The sequence below is a fragment of the Aristolochia californica genome, unplaced genomic scaffold, assembly GCF_029961685.1.
Source record: "Aristolochia californica isolate CCGP_79_NKW_82.1479 unplaced genomic scaffold, dmAriCali1.0.hap1 SCAF_13, whole genome shotgun sequence".
NCBI classification, from domain to species: Eukaryota; Viridiplantae; Streptophyta; class Magnoliopsida; order Piperales; family Aristolochiaceae; genus Aristolochia; species Aristolochia californica.
Genome location: NW_027181804.1, coordinates 4,040,728 through 4,061,335, shown reverse-complemented (window position 1 = coordinate 4,061,335; position 20,608 = coordinate 4,040,728). Strand labels below are relative to the sequence as shown.

General features: G+C 37.1%; 2 protein-coding genes across 2 annotated transcripts; both read right to left on the bottom strand.

The window, feature by feature from the left end:
• Positions 1-4,508: 4,508 nt before the first annotated feature.
• On the bottom strand, positions 4,509-7,759 carry LOC137948186 (ferric reduction oxidase 2-like). The gene is made up of 8 exons (XM_068794174.1): positions 7,311-7,759; positions 7,115-7,214; positions 6,811-7,014; positions 6,487-6,721; positions 6,057-6,384; positions 5,737-5,983; positions 4,952-5,658; positions 4,509-4,854 (listed from the first exon to the last, which is right to left on the bottom strand). The coding sequence occupies exons 1-8, from the start codon at positions 7,468-7,470 to the stop codon at positions 4,715-4,717; spliced, it is 2,121 nt and encodes a 706-aa protein (XP_068650275.1). The 5' UTR covers positions 7,471-7,759; the 3' UTR covers positions 4,509-4,714.
• Positions 7,760-16,873: 9,114 nt separating this feature from the next.
• Positions 16,874-19,773, bottom strand: LOC137948528 (ferric reduction oxidase 2-like). Its single transcript, XM_068794611.1, has 8 exons — positions 19,473-19,773; positions 19,279-19,378; positions 18,968-19,171; positions 18,645-18,879; positions 18,215-18,542; positions 17,898-18,141; positions 17,111-17,817; positions 16,874-17,013 (listed from the first exon to the last, which is right to left on the bottom strand). Exons 1-8 carry the CDS (start codon positions 19,771-19,773, stop codon positions 16,874-16,876), a joined length of 2,259 nt encoding a protein of 752 aa, XP_068650712.1.
• Between the last annotated feature and the right edge of the window lie 835 nt (positions 19,774-20,608).

Below are 20,608 nucleotides of genomic sequence, written 5' to 3'. Positions count from 1 at the left end.
GGTTGGCATCTTATTCAATTAGATGTCAACAATGCCTTTCTTCATGGGGATTTGCTTGAGGAAGAGTATATGGATTTACCTCCCGGTTTTGGTGATCAAGGTGATAAAAGAGTATGTCAGCTAACTAAGTCTTTGTATGGCTTAAAGCAAGCTTCACGCCAATGGTTTGAAAAAATTTCTTCAACCATAGATTCTCTTGGTTTCCAAGAGTCCAAAGCTGATTATTCTCTTTTTACCAAAACTCAAGGTTCCAGTTTCATGGTTTTATTAATATATGTTGATGACATATTGATAGCCAGTAATGATATGGCATTTGTAGACACCTTCAAAGTTTTTCTTCATCAGCAGTTCAAGCTTAAAGATCTTGGACCCTTGAAGTATTTTTTGGGACTTGAAGTGGTCTGTAATCAATCTGGGATATCCCTTTTTCAGCGCAAATATGCCTTAGATCATTTGTCTGATACTGGTTTTCTAGCTTCTAAACCTGCCAAAACACCTATGGAGCAACATCTTAAGCTTTCAAAATCTGAAGGTACTCTTCTTGAGGACCCTAAGCTTGATCGAAGATTAGTTGGGAAGTTGCTTTATTTGACTATTACTAGACCAGATTTAACTTTTGTTGTGCATCAACTAAGTCAGTTCATGGCTGCTCCTCGGATGCCTCATCTCGAAGTAGTTCATCGTGTGTTACAGTATATTAAGAATTCCCCTGGACAAGGTCTTCATTTTTCGTCTTCCTCCACACTTAACTTGACTGCCTTTACAGATTCTGATTGGGCTGGTTGTCTGGATACTCGGCGGTCTATTACTGGTTTTTGTGTATTTCTTGGTAGCTCGCTTATTTCATGGAAATCCAAGAAGCAAACTATGGTTTCTAGATCTTCTGCTGAGGTTCAATATTGGGCTCTTGCAAACACTGTTGCTGAGTTGCTTTGGCTCATTTCCTTGTTGAAAGATTTTCATATTTCTCATACTCATCATGTGGCTGCTTATTGTGATAACCAATCTGCCGTTCACATTGCCACCAATCCAGTGTTTCACGAGCATACAAAACACATCGAGATTGATTGTCATTTTGTGCGTGACAGAGTTCAAGATGGGTTTATTAAACTCTTCCACATCACCGCTTCTCATCAACTTGCTGATTGTTTTACTAAACCACTTGGCTTGCCATTGTTTTCTGCTTTTCTTTCCAAGCTTGGCATTCTTGACATTCATGCGCCAGCTTGAGGAGGGGGTATTACGAGTTACTATTATGCTGAGTTGTTGAGTTGTTGAACTGAGTTGAAAAGCGTATTGCTGAGTTGTCCTGAGTTGTAAGTTGTAATGGGTTGTAATGAGTTAATGCTGAGTTGTATATGTGTTAAGTTAGCGAGTTAGGCAGTGCGCCGACTCATTTTCATTTTCTGTATGTACGACTTACAGAAGCTACTGTAAGTTACTTTGTTTTTTCTGAAATAACAGAGGAGCTTCATCTTCTGATTTGGGAATTTTTTTCAGAGCAATTTTATCAAGAGGAACCACAAATTCGACAAACAGGAGCTTTGCTCGATAGGTTTTCCATAAGTGGTCCAATCGATATACAGAATGCATATGTCGTGTTTTCCCATAGAATTATGTTTGGCACTCTACTCTCTTGTGAGCTAGTCTATATTCAAACAAAGGGACCAAAGACTTAAGAATCTTCGTCTCTCCCATGGTTTAGTACCAATCAAGTGTTGTTCACTTAGTAATCAACTTTCAGACCAACAGTCCATTAATATCCGACCCATTTGGGTTCACAAAAAAATTGCAAGCAACTATGAGTCTTTGATGAACCAATTCAAAGTTCAAAACAAATAGAATGATATCGAAAACAACCACAAACAAAATCCAATGAAATGGTTACCGCTTACCAGCACAAGTATGAGTCTATGATGAACCAATTCCAAGTTCAAAACAAATAGAATGATATCGAAAACCACCACAAACACAATACAATGAAATGGTTAACATTTACTAGCAACTTTCGAGCAATTTCAAAGCTACCAGTATGCGCTGCAGCGAAAAGAGCAGTCGTCCATTCTGAAATTAAAAAAAGGGGGAAGTGAAGCGGAACCGGGATGGCGACAAACTCTACTATCTCATTTACATGTGCAATTGGTCAAGGAGAGAAGATAAAGGAGAAAAATGATTGGGTGGTTGAATTACCTCCACCATCCTAAGATAAAGACACCCTTTGAAAACTATTTGAGGGAGGAAATTTTGTTGAGAATTTTTCCAAACTTTGAATCAGAACTCTATTCATGAAAAAGAAAACTCTAACTATAATCTTGACATTTCAATTTTTAAATCAACTTTTTGTAATAAATAACCACTTTTGTCACTACTTTGGTACTATCTTTGGAACTGCTACATGTAATACTTGACCAAAACTTCTCATCAAGCACCACATGGAGGTTAACTACAAAATTGAGGCTAATCAACCAAGGGAGTTTTCGTACATTCTTCAGTTTAAACAAACTCAAATCAAGTCCGTACGTGAAGATCAAATCAGAGGATTTAGTCACAAATTGGACTTCACATCACCTAAACCTTGCAATTTTCCTTGTTGATAATATACTTATGGTTGTGCCGCTTCATTGGCCGGACCCCTTTGGACATTCACATTTTTTGTATGTTTGATAAGACCTTTTTATCTCTCATCTCTTTCTCCACAAACTTTACAACAACAAAAAAAATCAATTCTAAGATCATGACATCCCAAGGTACAAAAAAAGAGGTGATGATCTCAATACGACAAATTCAAAATTGACTTGGTGAAGTCTAAAGAAGGTGAATCCAATTGTAATCCATCTAAACCCAAGGAAGGAGTCATTAAAGCGAAGGTTCCTTCAAGCACCATATTAACAACTTATTGGGGTCTAGTCACTCGACTAATAAAAAAGAAGTTGAAAGGGTTAAAATTGTGCCCTTAAATTGAAGAAAAGAAAGCGTTCAAGACGTTTGAATGTGCAAAGAAGATAAAACACATTAGTACTAGAGCAACTTTGACCAAGTGTCTATTTTTATGTTCAACCATACTACTTTGTTGAGGTGTGTATATACATGAAGTTTGGTGAATAATGTTTTTTTTTTTTTGTTTATAATAGAATTGGAATTGTGGAGACAAATATTCTTTAGCAATATGACCAAAATATATGTGCTCTCTTTTAACATTGTTGTCAATCATGGTATAAAAATATGTACAAATATCAAACACTTCAAATTGTTCTTTCATTTAATAAAGCCAAGTTACATGAGTACAATCAATCACAAATTTGATAAATTATCTAGACTGATTCATATTAGAAACTTGCACTAGTTCCCACATACTCGAGTGTTTTTAGGCAAAAGGACTTATACTTAACCTTCTCAAAGAAAGAAGGAAAAAACTTCAATGATGTTTATTCAACTCACAAAACTTACAAGACAAACTAGTAACAAATTTTAAAGTCTAAAACATGGACAAAGATGAATGAACCTAATTAGTTGTGCCACTATGGTGCCTGCTTATTTGTGACACCATTGTTGAAATTACTTTATTAGCAAGATAGTAAAAGGCCTCTTTTCACAACCTTCATTGTCAAAATGAAATATTCATTTGAAATATTTGAATTTCACCGATAACTCCAGAATCTAGTCTTTTTTTAGAAAATTTTCATTGGCGAAATTGAAAGACCATTTTCACCCCAAAGCATTTGAATGTCTTTTATTTTATATTTAATCTATCAAAGTCGTTGAATTGAGGAAGTATTGTAGTTAAATCTTAGTGAATTTTTGTTATAGATGTCATTTGGCTGATCTTAGTGGATGTTTTAGTTCTAAGACAAGGGCTTCTGTGGGAGTGGATTAACAATATAAAATATTAACAGTCAATTAATATAAAATTTTAAATTAGCATTAGAAAATTATATAAACCTATTGTGGGTGCTGATTTTTTTTAGTGAAAAACGTGAAAACGCCAACAGCCATTGGAGACCGTTACACGCAAAAGGTTAAATGACACAAAATAATTGTTTTAAGCAGTGTTGTCGCCATCCATACGAAGGTGAGGCACTCGATTCTTGACTTTATCGGTGTTGTGGAGCCATTCTCTTTACCATTATTGCTCTCTTTTGTTTTTGTCGGTTGGTGAGTTTTTATCTGAGCGGAAAAAGTGAGAAGCTTTTCCTCAAATTTTCACTCCATTTCACGTAATTAGTCTTTCTCGTACATAAGATAATTCGTTGTTCTCCAAAACGATGAATTTCGTGCCAACTTAATTTGTCTTAGAAGAGTAGAAAATGTAATCAATGGAAAGAATTGGTTCTTTTTATTAATTAAAATCGACAAAGTTTTGCTTAAAAGGAAAAAAGAATCGTTGAAGTTCAAATAGCTGTTGCGTGATTCTTGACTGATAGATATAGCTCTGTCAAAGTTTCCGTCCACGGAAGAATGAAGAAGAAAACATTTCTACGGCACAAAAAGCCGACTTGGATTGAACCTAAGAACGTCGTCTTGCAATCTGTTCAAACTTATTTCTTCGTCAAAAGCGTTTACACACTAAATTTTTTGGTTAAAAATTACATAAATATACATTTGAGATACTCCTTTATAAGAAAAATGGTCTTTGATATCTTTGAAAAAATTATGTCAACAATGGCTGCATAAAGACCAGACACAGACAATTGAAGTAGACCCAAAGCACTGCTTGTTATGAATTGAAGCTGATAGATTCATAATGGAGATTCTCCACTAAGCCAGATGCGCAAATGTTTGCAACCTCACGACGCATCATTGCTGGACCACATATCAGGACTCCTGTACTGTCTCCTTCATACTGGATCAGTATCTCTGCAGGGTTCGAAAGCATCTGAGAATGGTTAAGATCTGAGTGGGAAATGCAAGACGTTCGTGTCCATATGACAAGATGGGGACAAGAAAAACTTACTTTCGAGATGTGGCCTTGCACCATAATGAACCTTTATTCGTTCAATAATGGATTGGACAGGGTGGCTCTCCAGTTCTCGGTCCGTGTTCTGGAACCGCGCACTTGATAAGCTTGTGGGTTTAGCAAGTTCAATGGTTTGGACCCGACCAGCTTGCTGAGCATACCTTCTTTTGTTCAAGAGAACTGCTATGGTGGCGGTCGTGATTATAGAGACACAGAAGAAAAGGGCGTTCAGAGCAGCTCTGGCCGTCCATGAGTATAACATATTAGTGCCTTTGTCTTTAGGATATACGTAGAAACGACCGAAGAGTCCGCTCATAATGAGAAACATGACGAAGGAGCTTATGATTATAGCTCCAAGCCAAAGCCAACCGTAAGAACCTAACGCAGCTGAGAAGGGCTCGTCAGATGGGTGAGATCTGAACCAAATTGTCTTAGCACGGTTGTTCTCGATTGGAACGGGGCCTTTATCTCTTGTGACATACGCTTCAATCTCGATGTCGAGTTGGGAGATATCCAGTGACGTTCCACTGAGTGGGACGATGAGATTGAGCAAGCTGAGGTCTACAGAGTGCTTGAAGGCGCATACAAGGACGACTCGAGGCGTTGGACAACCAACTTTTGCTTTTCTGAACATGAGTTCACGGATGATAGTAATCATAGGAACCAAGCCGCTGCCTCCTGCCACCAATACTAACGTTTCATACCTGCACTAATCACAACACTTGCGTTAATTGAGTTCTTTAAAGGAGAGTAAATCTGATCTCAGGGTTACTACTGCTAACCTTAAAAAGTCGGTGGAAGAGGGTCCATAAGGACCTTCCATCGATACTTCCAAACGATCAAATGGAGAAGAAGAAGAAGCAAATTTCTCTATCAGCTTTTGCGACCAACTACCATCTCTCTTGATGATAACACTAATCAAATCGGGCTCCAGGTTGCAATTGGAGCTGACGGTGAAAGGGTGCCATTGCATTGAAGAAATTGAAGGCACGTTGATGTTCACGAAACTCGTAGTAGTATAATCCAACTCTGTCAAAAGAAAAAACAACATTTAGTTTACAATCAATATCAATTAGCTGAATGCTTTTTAATAGAAGCTTACCCAAGCTCTTAGAGAAGTTGAGCTCAACGGTTTCGCATGGCAAAATACGAGCAGAAACTAGCCGGACCTTTTGACGAGATTGTAAGAACCTCAAGTACCGATCGATCAAGAAGAGGTAAAATCCCGGAAAGATCATGAAGATGAAATAGAATCCAGTGTGCAACATGTAGAAGAACAAGAAGGGAATGTAGAGCTGATGTGTGTAAAAGAAGAGTTCAAACATTTTGCGCCTTATGCGAGGATGCACCGTAACCCACATAGCAAGTCCGAAGAGGATAGCGATCTCTCCGGGTACATTTGAGTTTGAATTATGATCCCAAATCAGCATCTGAAAATCGTTGCAAGTAGTTTAAAGTCTGAAGGAATTGGTCTTTGATAAGGTAGGCAGAAGAGAATGGTGGTTAAAAGGGGTTAACAATCCTGAACATACCTCCTTCAGGTCATTGACGATAGCCCAATACACGATGAACATTAGGCCGTGCATAGTGAAGAAGAACATCGCTATATGTCCAATCCATGTATGGTATTTGATGCTCCCTTCCGACGTAAGCCCCAGAAGCGGCAGAATCGACGACCCTCTTGTGACCGGGTAGAAGAGGAACGCACAACAGAAGTTCCCAGCAATTGCCATGTAGAAAGCCGTGCTACGGAACTTCTTCTGCCACCTGTGAGCAAACACATCTTGCTATTAGGAGAAGATGATACAAGTGAGCTTCTCTAAACGATGAATGATTACTCAGAGTGAAGACGATACATTTTATCGTTGGCGTGTCTACTGTTTTGGCGGGCGTTCATGTTACCCACGACTGAGAGTATCCCATTGCCATAGGCGAAGATCCATATAATAAGCGCAATGAACAAGAAGAATAAGATCAGCTCCATGGCTGAAACAACACCAAGGGGTCCTTTTACTAACATCGGCCTTCTCAATTTAGCAATTGGACCATTACCTCTGATTCTGTTACAACCAAAAACACAAAAACCAAGTTCAGTTTACAGCATGTAATTTACAGGTAGAAAGAGAGAAACTAGATCCAAAGACGACGTATAACTCGTACTTGTCAGAGTAGTTGCGAGCATTCTTCCTCAGATGAAGATAAAAACAACCTAAAACAGCGATGAGAAGAATAGGGACTGTATAAATCAACATGAAAGTTCCTGCAATCACAAACGTAAGGTTCGTAAGCTGTAAGAGAACATGAATTCGCTTGCTAAACTTTAAACTGGAATAAAATTCAGAGAAGTAGTTCCCACCTTGTGTTCCAAATGCCTTGGTATTAGTTTTGATCATCATCGTAAAAAGCCACGAATTCAACCACAACTTCAATGGTAGAACAATCCAGGTTACCATATATCCAAGAAAGATCAGACCAGCTAGCAGCAATATCGCCCTCGGAAGCAACATTTTGCTCATTGGGAGAAGAAGCAGCTCTGTATCTCCTCTCTCTCAAAGCTACTTTTGAGAAAGAGAGTCCACTTGCAGTTTGTGAGGAATGGGGTCTGTGCTTCGTAGTAGCAGATTTATGGATGGAACCTCAATAGTTCAGGTCCCCCCTCGTTCTTTGACTTGACCCTTCTGGTTTGAGTGGCAACGAAGGCGCGTCTAGGAGGTTCTCAGTGGAGCCTGAATAAAAAACTCAAAAATTTCTGCATCTTCCACCATTTTTCCAACTAGTTTGATTTCTTAGTTGAGGAGACAGATAAGGGGAAGCCCACCAAAGACCAGACTGCGCACTAATACAAGGGTAAATCGTTTTTTCACATCTCGAAAGCAGTAACATCGATTTAGCTTTTGAGATCGTTTCTGCATTTTTTCAAAAAATAATTGGAGCTGAAGGATAAGGTTAGATATGGCGATGGGACGATGGCCATGGTGGAGAGGGAAACGTTCGCCTGTCTACGCGACCTTACGTGTCAACCACGAATATAGCACCTTTCAGACATGGCGGGACACTCCACCGCCAATACTATTTCGAGCTAGCAACAAACAATACGGTTGAGATACTCCGAGCTTGTATGGCTACTAGTTAATGCCGTAATGAGGTGAAGATGGAGAGTAAAAAAATAAATAGTATAAAAATATGATTTAGATTTGTAACCTCACCATGAATCTCCGTAAGAATGGTGTTTTGGACTGATTTATGGAGGAGAGAGATGGGTTTTCAGAAACTGAACCTGAATCAAAGAATGTGTTCGATTAAATTCATTAGAAATTGAATGAGATCATCCATGTCAACCTTGACTCCGTTTTATATTGAAATTGGGCCGGTGCAACCTCCTTTTGTTATCTTTTGGTCATGTTTTGAGTGCTCCAGCCTCCACAGTCAAGCCATGTTGGCGGCATTGATAACTGCTATCAAACACATATAGAAAAATGCAACCGAGAAGATGATTCAGTAAAAAAAAAAAAAAAAAATAGGATCTAAGCTGTACGAGGTACAGAATCTTATTGATACTATTTTACTACGAACAAGACAAAAGAGAGTTCTGGGCGAGGATACAAGAGTCAAGACTCGTGTCTGTGTCAATTTATTACGTTTATTTTATTGTAGCATCATTCAATCAATCTTCTCTGTAGTGAAGATTGATTTACCTGCTTTGATAGCATCATTCAAGAAACTAATTGCAGTAAACCTCACGTTCATCAAGTTTAGAACGTCCCAAGTCAATCCATAAATAGATTAATCGATTAATCAACCCTTCTGTCTTCTTCTTCTGTATCAAAATGTGAAGATCCGGATGATAAGTAAGGATGTTCATCTCACATCAAACCCCCACTAGTGATCTTCAATAACCTCTATCAGTATAGTCAAGATAGACGGCATTCCAATTATGAAGGGTTGGATATTTGTAATTAAACCAAGATCATTCTATTTATTAATCCATGTGAGATTATTCTTTAACACTTTTTCTCAGGTGTATGCCCTCTTTTGTGGTTCTACATGTAAACTATTTGGGTTTAGGCCAACGTATACCATGTGAAGTTGGGTCCAAGGTCTATCCCAAATTGACTAGCTATGTTAGGAAACTTCGTTCCTAACTAATAAACCCAAGATCTTCATCTATAAATGAAGGTACATCTTCATCTTAACTAAAATCCAAAGAACAATTTATTCACTGCCTTTATTTTATAAACATATAGTTATACTGGATAAGAGTCTTATGTTCCAGAGGAGGGAGAGGAGGGGTAGTGCCTTTGGAAAGAAAAGGGAAATTGAAAATGGTTTGATCCTAGGGTGGTCTACTTTCCCTAACAAGTATTTTTTATGTTAGTGTACCTCTATGCAAAATATAGTTGAAAATACTTTTTTGCTAAAACTTAGGCTGCGTTTGGAACACAGAAAGTGGAGAGAAAAGAAAAGGAAGAGAAAAGAAAGAGAAAGAGAACAAAAAAAGTAAAGAAAAGAGGTTTCTTTTCTCTTGTTTGGACGCCCCATGGAAAATGAGAGAGAAAATGGAAGAGAAATATAGTTTCTCTTGTTTTGATACAAGTGAAAAATGAAAAAGAAAATAAAATTAGCAATATTTTAATTTTTTATGATTAAAATTTTATATTTTCTCTCAAGTTTCCTTTTTTTTCATTTCTCTCCAAATTCCATCATTTTGTGAGAGAAAATGATTTTCTCTTTTTTTTCTCTCAATGATTATCTGCAGCCAAACAACAGAAAATAACTTTATTTTCCCTTTTCTTTTCTTTTATTTGGGTTCCAAACAAGCCCTTACATTTATCATGATTTCCACTAAGTTGGTCATGTTTTGCAAATGAAAAATCCCACCTCAACATTTATAGAAAACTAGCAGTGTAGATGAGTAGTAGACTTTGAAAGAAAAAAAAAAACAATTCACATCTTCATCAGTAATGCAATTCTTATTCTTATTTTGTTTGTCTAATCCTTCTGATTATTTTTATTTTTATTTAAAAGTCTTTCTTTAGTCTTAAGTCTTGGGTAGGTATGGAGTACCTGAGTTCTCACATGCCAAATTCCTATTTGATGCCAGATGAGATCTGCCAATTCTTTCTACATGCCAACCATTAATTATGAAGCAAACAACTATTAAGAAATTAGTATCTACAAACACCATTCTTCGAGTCTTTCCTTCACTCCCTCTATTTTCTTTCTCAACATTTCTCCCCCATCGCTTTTATCTCTCTTCCCTTCCCCCTCCATTCTTTCTCACCTTTTAGTGGCAAAATTTCCGCAACTAAATTTCAATAAAATAACATGATAATTTTTTTTTCAAGTGGAACTTTTCGCCTAAAAATTCTATCAACTTTACAACATTGGCTTTGAAAGGTCCTATAAGGATACACCTAAATGGTGTGAATAGGTTTATCGGATTTTTATGGCTAATTTAAATTTAATTATATTAAAAACTACTAAACATAGTAAACAAACAATCAACCACTGCATAACGAGTTTTTATAGTAGTTCCCAATCTATATTTCAGATTTTGACTCCATTCCTAGGAGCCCTTGCCCTGTAACTAAAATCTCCACTATGATAAGCAAATCGACATCTACAACAAAGAACCTTGTTGAATTTATGGATAACAAAATAGTTTATTGACGGTTAAAAAATTAAGTACACTGGGTCTCTATTTATAATAGAGAGAATATATTTTAGTCATAGTTGAATTAAACTACCTATGTCTCAATTACAACCAAAGCACAACTCTAAAATATAAGTCTATGAAAAATTAAACAACAATAACATAAACAAAAGACTAATTATACTAAATTTATTCCTTGGTGAGGCTTCCTCTTATAAGACTTTTATAAGACTCCTCTATATTGATTCTTCCATTCTGAAACTTCTTCATGTCAGAGTCATGTAAGACTTTTTCATATTTGCTCACATGAAATCTGAAAATAATATTTCAATGCGTTGGGAAAGATCTAAAATCTAGGAAACTAATATTTCTCCTAACGAAATATGAAATTCGTTGGGAAAAGTTCTCTCAGTGAAATTTGAAATTCGTTAGGAGAAGTTTTCTTCCAAATTTAATAGGATGAAAAACCTTTGCCCAGTGAATTTCTAAATTGTTGGGAGAGGTTTCCCTTTCCTAGCAAAATTTTGAAATTCACTAGGAAAGGTTTATTTTTCAGCACAATTTAGAATTCGTTGGGAATTTTTTTTTCTTTTTTAGGTTTGTTTCTCTTCCTTTCCTTCTTTCCATTATTCTCTACTTCTCCTTCTTGTCTTTCTTCCTTGTGAAAGAAGAGAACAAGTTTTGTAAAGATTGTAAAGTTACCTGTAATTTTAGTATTAGTTTTTCTAACACAAATAAACCAAAAATAACATTTTTAATCATAATAGCCACTATATTATCATAATTTTCATGATTATCATAATTATCCTAAATGTCATAATCTTTATATAATTAAAAACTTTTCAATTGAATGCAAATACTAATTAATCAATGTAAAACTTACCTTTTAATTTAATTATGTAACTCAGTATGTAATTAACTAATTCTTGTATTAACATACCATACAACCCATTTATTGTAATACATAACTATTTGATTGTAGCTAATACTAATTAATTAATAACAATTAATTTTCTGTAACTCGCAATAAGCTTATACAAGTATAGATTGGTTCAAGGGATACTTGCTTAGCTAGCTCAAGCAAAACTCACCCTCTTGATATGCAACTACTATAATCAAACTAAAAATAAGATTATACCTGATCCTAAGGTGAATCTACGAGCAATTCAACAATTCTAAATAGATTAGATCTTAAAGTAAATGTATCCAAAAAAATGCTATTAAGCTGGTATTGGGGAGAAATTTTCCAATTATACAATTGATGTGAAAACCAAAGCCTATTATGATGTGAAAAATACAATTCAAACTTCCACCAATAAAAAAAAACCAAGTATTCTAATGAGATATTAAAATCAAAACACAAAAATATTTTGTTTTGACTAAAAACTTGTTAATTTCTAGGGCCAACACATAAACACAAAAAATCTTAAGGGAAGGAGAGAAGAGTAGAACTCTAGCTCTTGAGAGAGAGGAGAGAAGAAACCAAGGGAGAGAAAGAAGAGGAAAAGATAGAGAGAGGTGTAAGGATAAATTTGAGACAAGAGGAAGATGCTTGAATGCTCTACCCCATGCCTTGAGGTTGTATTTATAGTTGTGTGAAAGTGTTTATAATGACTACAATGCCCTTAAGGCTACATGCTTCAAAAGGAAAAAGACATAAGAAGACATACACCATCTTGCATAATTACAATTCTATGCCATCTCTATGAAAGTTCTTCTTATTTATTGGTCATACCACCCCTATACATGTGGGTGTCTTTTTACAAAAACTTTGTCAAAAACACTTTTGCTTAAACTTTTAACAAAACTACAACTTGCAAAACACTATAGAAGCATTCGGGAGCTTTGGAATTCATGTACGCAAGGATATCTTGTTGATATATAGCATGACTCCTAATGTTAAAAGAACTAGTAATTATGAATGGATAAAGTTTATTTTGGTATTTAAGAAAAATAGATTAAATTTGGGTCAAATTTTATGAAAAAATAATCAAAGAAAGTAAGGGAGAAAGTACTCTATTAGATTCATGATTGTGAGGGTATGAGATCAAGGATCCGACACCTAGAATGTGATCCTTGAAGGAGAGAAGATAGTTCTACTTAAATTGGAGAAACCTAGTGAGGGAGTTGAAGGAGATGATCAATTAAAAGAATGTTCATGTTAGATGCATAGAGGTGAAGTAGTAGGAGATGAATGAGGTGGAACTAGAAATTAAAATTAATTCATCTCCTTTAAGTTCAAAAAAAAATCAAGAAAGAAGAGGGAGTGAAGGAGTTTTGTTAAGAAACAAGAAGCAATAATGAAGAGATGAGATAGAGCCCAAGCTTTGAAATTACAAAATCTCATTCAAACTTTGAAGAAGAAAAGAAATGAAACCCAATAAAATATGATGCATAGGAGAAGAAGAAGTCACCTCAAATTAATGAAGTCGAGTATGGGAACAAGAGAGTAGAGGGTAAAATAAAGTAGAGAAAGTAGGAAGAAGGAGAAACTATTACCAAATAGGAGGCTATGGACCCTAGAGTAATTGCAACAAAAGGGCCCCTTAGGAGAATAAAATTAAATTTACAACCGCATTCATAGTTTTGTTTCTTGTTCACCATTTCATTTGTTTCTTTTCACATTTTGGCGAGACAATGTGTTGGAGTGTAGTAACTTTGTACTTTCCTAGATAGGCATTAAAGCAGTGGTGGAGGCATATACTTCTAAAAGGTTAACAAAATGTACTGGGCAACGGGCTGAATGCAATCTTGAAGATAAAGAGGGTAAAATATAAAGATTTTCAGTATTTCAGAGATTGTACAATTGGTGATTCCCCGGAATTTTTTTGCAGAAAATTTCCACTCCTTTTGTGTAGAAAAAGACTCGCCAAGCATCAGGCTCATGAACTATAGCTGATAGACTCGTAATGAAGATTGTACAAACCAGATGCGCAAATTTTTGCGACCTCATGAAGTATCTTTGCTGAACCACAGATCAGGACTCCAGTATGGGATCCTTCGTATTCGAGTAGAATCTCTAGGTAGGCAATGGCCATCGAAGAATGTTCAGTAGATGAAATGGGAAAATTTCATAGATTAATTTGTGAAGAAACAGGGGGAAGGGGAACTTACTTTTAAGGTTTGGCCTTGCACCATAGTGAACCTTAGTGTTATCAGCAATGGACTGATCAGGGAGGCTTTCCAGTTCTCTATCAGCATTGCGGAAACACACATTCAATGAGCTTGTAGGGCTCTCAAGCTCAACGCTTTGGACACGACTAACATGTCCACCATGTTTTCTCTTGTTCCAGAGAACTTCAACGGTGGCAGTTGCGATTATAGTGACACATAGGAATAGCACGTTGAGAGAAGCCCTAGCCGTCCATGAGTAGAACTTATGGTGCTCTACTCATGGACGGCTAGAGCTCGACAGCCCAACACGGGTCATTCCTCTAAGCAATTGTACAATCTCTGAAATACTGAAAATCGTTATATTTGAACCTATTTCCTTGACTCAAGCCCTCAAGGATTATAACTAGCATAGAGCTATGTCTAGAGAGTATAATGCTCTTACGCTTAATGGGACATGAGAACTAGTTCCTCCTGATGATATCACTAATCTTGTTGGTTGTACGTGGATTTTTCGAATCAAAAGACACCCTAATGGGTCCATTGACTGATTCAAAGTTTGTCTTGTGGCCAAAAGATTTCATCAATGACCAGGAGTGGATTACCATGAGACTTTTAGCCTAGTTATTAAGCCCACCACCATGAGACTTGTACTTAGTATTTCAGTTAGCAATGGTTAGTCCCTTCGATAACTCGATATCCATAATACCTTTATTCAAGATTGGCTCTCAGAAAATGTTTATTTGGCACAACCTTTAGGTTTTTTTTTATTCAAAACATTCAACCTATGTTTGTAAACTTCATTAAGGTATCTATGGTCTCAAAAAGGCTCCACGAGCTTGGTATCATGAACTGCGTCAATTTCTTGTGGGTTCAAGTTTCAAGAATTCTCACTTTGATACTAACCTATTTACTCTCAATACTGGCAAACATGTTCAGTTTCTACTAGTGTACGTCAATGATATTATTATTACTTTTAATAGTGAGGATCATATTTCTCAATTTGTTAATTGCCTTGCTCATCACTTCTCTCTGAAAGATCTTGGTTCTCTTTCTTACTTCCTTGAAGTTGAGGTTACTTTGCATTGCAATGGCATATTACTCTCTCAATGCGGATACGTCCAAGACCTACTCAAAAGGATTCATATGGAAGAAGCTAAACCTATTTTCACACATTACTAACAAACTCTTCATCACTCACCATGAACTTAACCTCTCCTCTCTCTAATCCATCTTAGTTTCGTAAAGTAGTTGGCATCCTACAATATCTCTCTCTTACTCCACTTAATATCTCCTTTGTTGTCAATAAGATGTCCCAATTTATACATCAACCAAACGACGAGCACTGGGGATTTGTCAAACGAATTTTAAGATATTTATGTGGCACATTGGATAAAGGGTTTCTTCTATATCATAAGTCTCATATATCTCTACATGGGTTCTCGGATGCCGATTGGGCTGGCAATAAAGATGATTACTCTTCCACTAGTGCATACCTTATCTATCTTAGGCGTAATCTCATTTTCTGAAGTTCAAAGAAGTAACACATTTTCGTTTGTTCATCTATTGAGGCTGAGTATCGATCAATTGTTGCTACCGTTGCTGATCTTCAGTGGGTGTGCTCTCTACTTACTGAACTTGGTGTGACTTTGCAGTCTTCTCCTGTAGTCTATTGTGATAATATTGGTGCCACTCAGTTAAGCTCAAATCCCGTGTTTCACTCTAGAATGTACCGGTCGATTATCACTTAATCCGTGATCAAGTTCAATTTGGTCTACTTCGTGTTGTTCATATTGTTTCTACTAACCAGTTTGATTATCTTCTTTCAAATCATTGCCACAATAACAATTTCAGTTGCTAATATACAATATTGGCCTTTTTAACTGTAGCCTATCTTGAGGGGGCATGATAAAGGATTATCTTCCTTTTGTATTTCTCCTTATCAGTTAGGATTAGAAGATCTCTATTATGTTTATTCTTATCCCATCGGATTAGCTATTGTACATTGTATATAAATACCAATCTCAACTCAATGCAAAGTACAGTTGAATTCATCATCTTATATAGGGATCCTCAACCTCTTCTCTATAAGACATCTTTTAATTTTTTTATTTTAATGATGTCATTATGATAATGATGTGTAGGCTAAGTTGCCAGACATTTGTAATTGAACTAGGCCTTGTTGGTCATTTTTTAACAACATTGAGTGTAATAGAATATAATGTTATAAAATTTTCATTTTTATATGTAAGTTTTTACTTAGAATTAAAAAAAATTACTAAGTTTTTCATTTCTTTCCTTTTTCATACATTAGATTATACGGAAAATATATGAATACATTAAATAGTTAATAATGTTGTATAATTAATCTATAGATAATAGCAAATTTCTTATATATGTTGGAACATTTAATATTAATTAGTTAAAAAACTAATTTTTAGTAATTATATAGCAGAAAAGTAAAGAGGAATTTAGTTTGTATTCCTGGTGTTGCACGCAGGGCTGGGTTGCTAGTTTCTAACTATCAAAATCGTGTAAGTTTTGGTACTAGCCTCATGGAAATCCCAACCTCTCTTTGAGTGAATCTTGACAGATATGTCATATCTGTCGTTCCCAGCAGAAACCAACAACAAAGAAACATTTCTTCTTCACATTATGCATGATGGCCATCTCCAGATGGAAACTTTACCCAACGTCTTGCGATTTGTATTTCTTCGTCAATAGCATCCATGGAGTGAAAATTTTCTCCATGATTTGCTGTGCGTGGATAGGTCATATTCAAACAAAAGAACCTCACATGGGCCATGGTTCAGTATGATAGAGAATCATAGAATCGATTCCGCCTGTAAGTTGCTCAGAAAATATCAGAGGCATGTGAATGGGTAGCCTTTGATAGTTCATGAGTTTTTAATTTCATTTTTAATTAGATAATAAAATGTGGTCTCGTCAACGACTCTTTTCCTTCAATTTAATTCTGTGCACGAGGAATAAAGATAATAACTTCCACATGAGCTTCAAATAATTATAAAAAATATCCATGTCTGTATTTCTTTATACGGAAAATGGTTTTTGATCTGTATAGAAATTATATCAAGAATATCTGCATAAAGACCAGAGACAGCTCAAGATCGAAAGCAGATCGAAAGCTCTGCTTGCTATAAATTGAAGCTGATAGATTCGTGATGAAGATTCTCCACCAAGCCAGATGCGCAAATGTTTGCAACCTCGCGACGCATCATTGCTGGACCACAGATAAGGACTCCAGTACTGGATCCTTCATGCTGGAGCAGGATCTCTGTAGGGATAGAAAGCAGTTAATCATGGTAAGGATCTAAACGGGAAATGCAAGACGTTCAAATGCATATGACAAGATGGGGACAAGAAAAACTTACTTTCGAGATGTGGCCTTGCACCATAATGAACCTTTATGCGTTCAATAATGGATTGGTCAGGGAGGCTCTCCAGTTCTCTGTCGACGTTCTGGAGTCGCGCACTTGGTAAGCTTGTGGGTTTAGCAAGTTCGATGGTTTGGACCCGACCAGCTTGCTGAGAATATCTTCTTTTGTTCAGGAGAACTACTATGGAGGCAGTCGTGATTATAGAGAGACAGTTGAAAAGCGCGTTCAGAGCAGCTCTGGCCGTCCATGAGTAGAACATATTAGTGCCCTTGTCTTTAGGATATATGTAGAAACGACCGACGAGTCCGCTCATAATAAGAAACATAAAGAAGGAGCTTATGATTATTGCTCCAAGCCAAAGCCAACCGTAAGAACCTAACGCAGCTGAGAAGGGCTCATCAGATGGGTGAGGTCTGAACCAAATTGTCTTAACATGGTTGTCCTCGCTTGGAAAGGGGACTTTATCTCTAGTAATATACGCTTCAATCTCGATGTCGAGTTGGGAGATATCCAGTGACGTTCCACTGAGTGGGACGATGAGATTGAGCAAGCTGAGGTCTACAGAGTGCTTGAAGGCGCATACAAGGACGACTCGAGGCGTTGGACAACCAACTTTGGCCTTCCTGAACATGAGTTCCCGGATGATAGCAATCATAGGTGCAATGCCACTGCCTCCTGCCACCAATACTAAGGTTTCATACCTGCACTAATCACAACACTTGCGCTAATTGACTAATTCTTATCTCAAGTCAAAAATCGATGGAGGGTTACTACTTCAAACCTTAAAAAGTCGGTGGAAGTGGGTCCATAAGGACCTTCCATAGATACTTCCAAACGATCAAATGGAGAGGAAGAAGCAAATTTCTCGATCAGCTTTTGCGACCAACTACCATCCCTCTTGATGATAACACTAATCGTATCGGGCTCCAGGCTGCAATTGGAGCTGACAGAGAAAGGGTGCCATTGCATGGAAGAAATTGAAGGTACGTTGATGTTCACGAAACTCGTAGTAGTGTAATCCAACTCTGTCAAAAGAAAAAACAACATTTAGTTTACAATCAATATCCATTAGCTGAATGCATTTTAATAGAAGCTTACCCAAGCTCTTAGAGAAGTTGAGCTCAACGGTTTCGCATGGCAAAATACGAGCAGAAACTAGCCGGACCTTTTGACGAGATTGTAAGAACCTCAAGTACCGATCGATCAAGAAGAGATAAAATCCCGGAAAGATCATGAAGATGAAATAGAATCCAGTGTGTAACATGTAGAAGAACATGAAGGGAATGTAGAGCTGATGTGTGTAAAAGAAGAGTTCAAACATTTTGCGCCTTATGCGAGGATGCACCGTAACCCATATAGCAAGTCCGAAGAATATAGCGATCTCTCCGGGTACATTTGAGTTTGAATAATGATCCCAAATCAGCATCTGAAAATCGTAGCAAGTTGTTTAAAGTTTAAAAGGATCGATCTTTGATAAAGTAGGCAGAAGAGAATGGTGCTTAAAAGGGGTTAACAATCGTGAACATACTTCCTTGAGGTCATTGACAATAGCCCAATACACGATGAACATGAAACTGTGCATGGTGAAGAAGAACATCACTATATGTCCAATCCATGTATGGTATTTGATGCTCCCTTCCGACGTAAGCCCCAGAAGCGGCAGAATCGACGACCCTCTTGTGACCGGGTAGAAGAGGAACGAACAGAAGAAGTTTCCGGCAACTGCCATGTAGAAAGCCGTGCTACGGAGCTTCTTCTGCCACCTGTGAGCAAAGACATCATGCTATTAGGAGAAGATGATACAAGTAAGCTGCAGGACATGATGATTGATTAATCGAGTGAAGACGATACATTTTATCGTTGGCGTGTCTACTGTTTTGGCGGGCGTTCATGTTACCCACGACTGGGATTAGGATGTTGCCACAGGCGAGGATCCATATACAAAGCGCAACGAACAAGAAGAATAAGATCAACTCCATGGCTGAAACCACTCCAAAGGGTCCTCTCACTAGCATTGGCCTTCTCAATTTAGCTATCGGACCATTGCATCTGATTCTGTTACAAAAAAAAAAATCATCAAAACTAAGTTCATTTTGCCGCCTGTAATTTACGGGAAGAGAAAGAGAGAAACTAGATCTAAAGACGGTATATATAAATCGTACTTGTCTGTATAGTTGCGAGCATATCTCGTCAGATGAAGATAAACACAACCTAGAACAGCGATGAAAAGAATCGGGATTGTGTAAAGCAACATGAAAGTTCCTACAATGAGAAAGGTAAGGTTCGAAAGCTGTAAGAAAAAGGAATACACTTACTAAACTTTAACTGGAACAAAATTCAAAGAACTTGTTCTCACCTTGTACTCCGAATGCCTTGGTATCAGTTTTCATCAACATCTTAGGGAGCCATGTACTCAACCATTCCTTCAATGGTAGAAGAATCCAAGTCGTCAAATATCCAAGACAGATCAGGGCGGCCAGCAACAATATAGCCCTCGCAAGCAGCATTTTGCTCATTGGGAGGAAAAGCAGCAACCTCTCTCTCTCTCTCTCTCTTTCTCTCCCTTGCACGACGGTATGAGCAGATTTATTGATGGAACCAGTCTTGACTCTTCTGGTCTGAATGGGAATTCCGTGAACGTTTGCAGCAGATCCCATCGAAGCTAATTTCGAGAAAGAGAGTCAGCCGATTTATAGATTAAACCTCAATAATTCAGTCATGAGGGTTACTTCACTTGATCCATCTGGTTTGACCGACTGCAGCGGCGGTGCCTTCGATTTGGCTTTTCGTAAGAGACGGGAAGTATTGGCTAAGATAAGCACTGCTATAACCATCAATTAACTTAGTATTTTTTTAATCTTGATTGATCTATTTGGTGTAGAGACCCAAAGTGTTATGTAAACTAGCCAATTAAACTAACATGTTGAACATGTGAGAATATTCTACCGTAGAGCCACAGAAGCAAACTCCATTGATGAGATCAACTTCCGGGGATAATCTACCACTGAGAAGTTGGTAGAGATCTATATTATTAAAATGTGGGGAAACTGCTATTAAATAATGGTTGATGATCATGCCGTGAAGATCGACTCATCCAACTAGCACATGTTATGTCTGATGCCCGTCTAGTAGGAGAGTGAATGCACCAGTGCACCTCAAGGTACTAGAGAATTTTAATTACTATCACATAGCATGGATTGGATACAAGTTTTCCTTTCAAGGAGAACTAGTGGTCTTGGCTCCCACCTTGTTTGGTTCCCACAACCCTTATAATTGAATTAAGTTTAGGCTACCTTAGATATCCAAACTTGCTACTGTCTCTTAAGTTTTGATTTTCTTACTGAGCATTCAAATGAATATTCACCGTTGCATTTACAATAGTGGAATGCATGTCTAAGAAAGAACTCCATAACTTGGGATATTTTCAATTTTTTTCTTTCTTTTCTTTGTTCTTCTCCAAGATAAATTCTTCTTGGAGAGGCAAGGGGCTGC

What these genes read in the sequence shown, in the direction of transcription:
- LOC137948186 (XM_068794174.1), bottom strand. Translation starts at nt 7,470, where the DNA reads ATGAGCAAAATGTTGCTTCCGAGGGCGATATTGCTGCTAGCTGGTCTG. An exon ending in CAACTTCTCTAAGAGCTTGG is followed by an intron (nt 5,984 to 6,056) that starts GTAAGCTTCTAT and finishes TTCTTTTGACAG; the next exon opens with AGTTGGATTATACTACTACG. An exon ending in TGCAAGGCCACATCTCGAAA is followed by an intron (nt 4,855 to 4,951) that starts GTAAGTTTTTCT and finishes CGAACCCTGCAG; the next exon opens with AGATACTGATCCAGTATGAA.
- LOC137948528 (XM_068794611.1), bottom strand. Translation starts at nt 19,773, where the DNA reads ATGGGATCTGCTGCAAACGTTCACGGAATTCCCATTCAGACCAGAAGA. An exon ending in CAACTTCTCTAAGAGCTTGG is followed by an intron (nt 18,142 to 18,214) that starts GTAAGCTTCTAT and finishes TTCTTTTGACAG; the next exon opens with AGTTGGATTACACTACTACG. An exon ending in TGCAAGGCCACATCTCGAAA is followed by an intron (nt 17,014 to 17,110) that starts GTAAGTTTTTCT and finishes CTATCCCTACAG; the next exon opens with AGATCCTGCTCCAGCATGAA.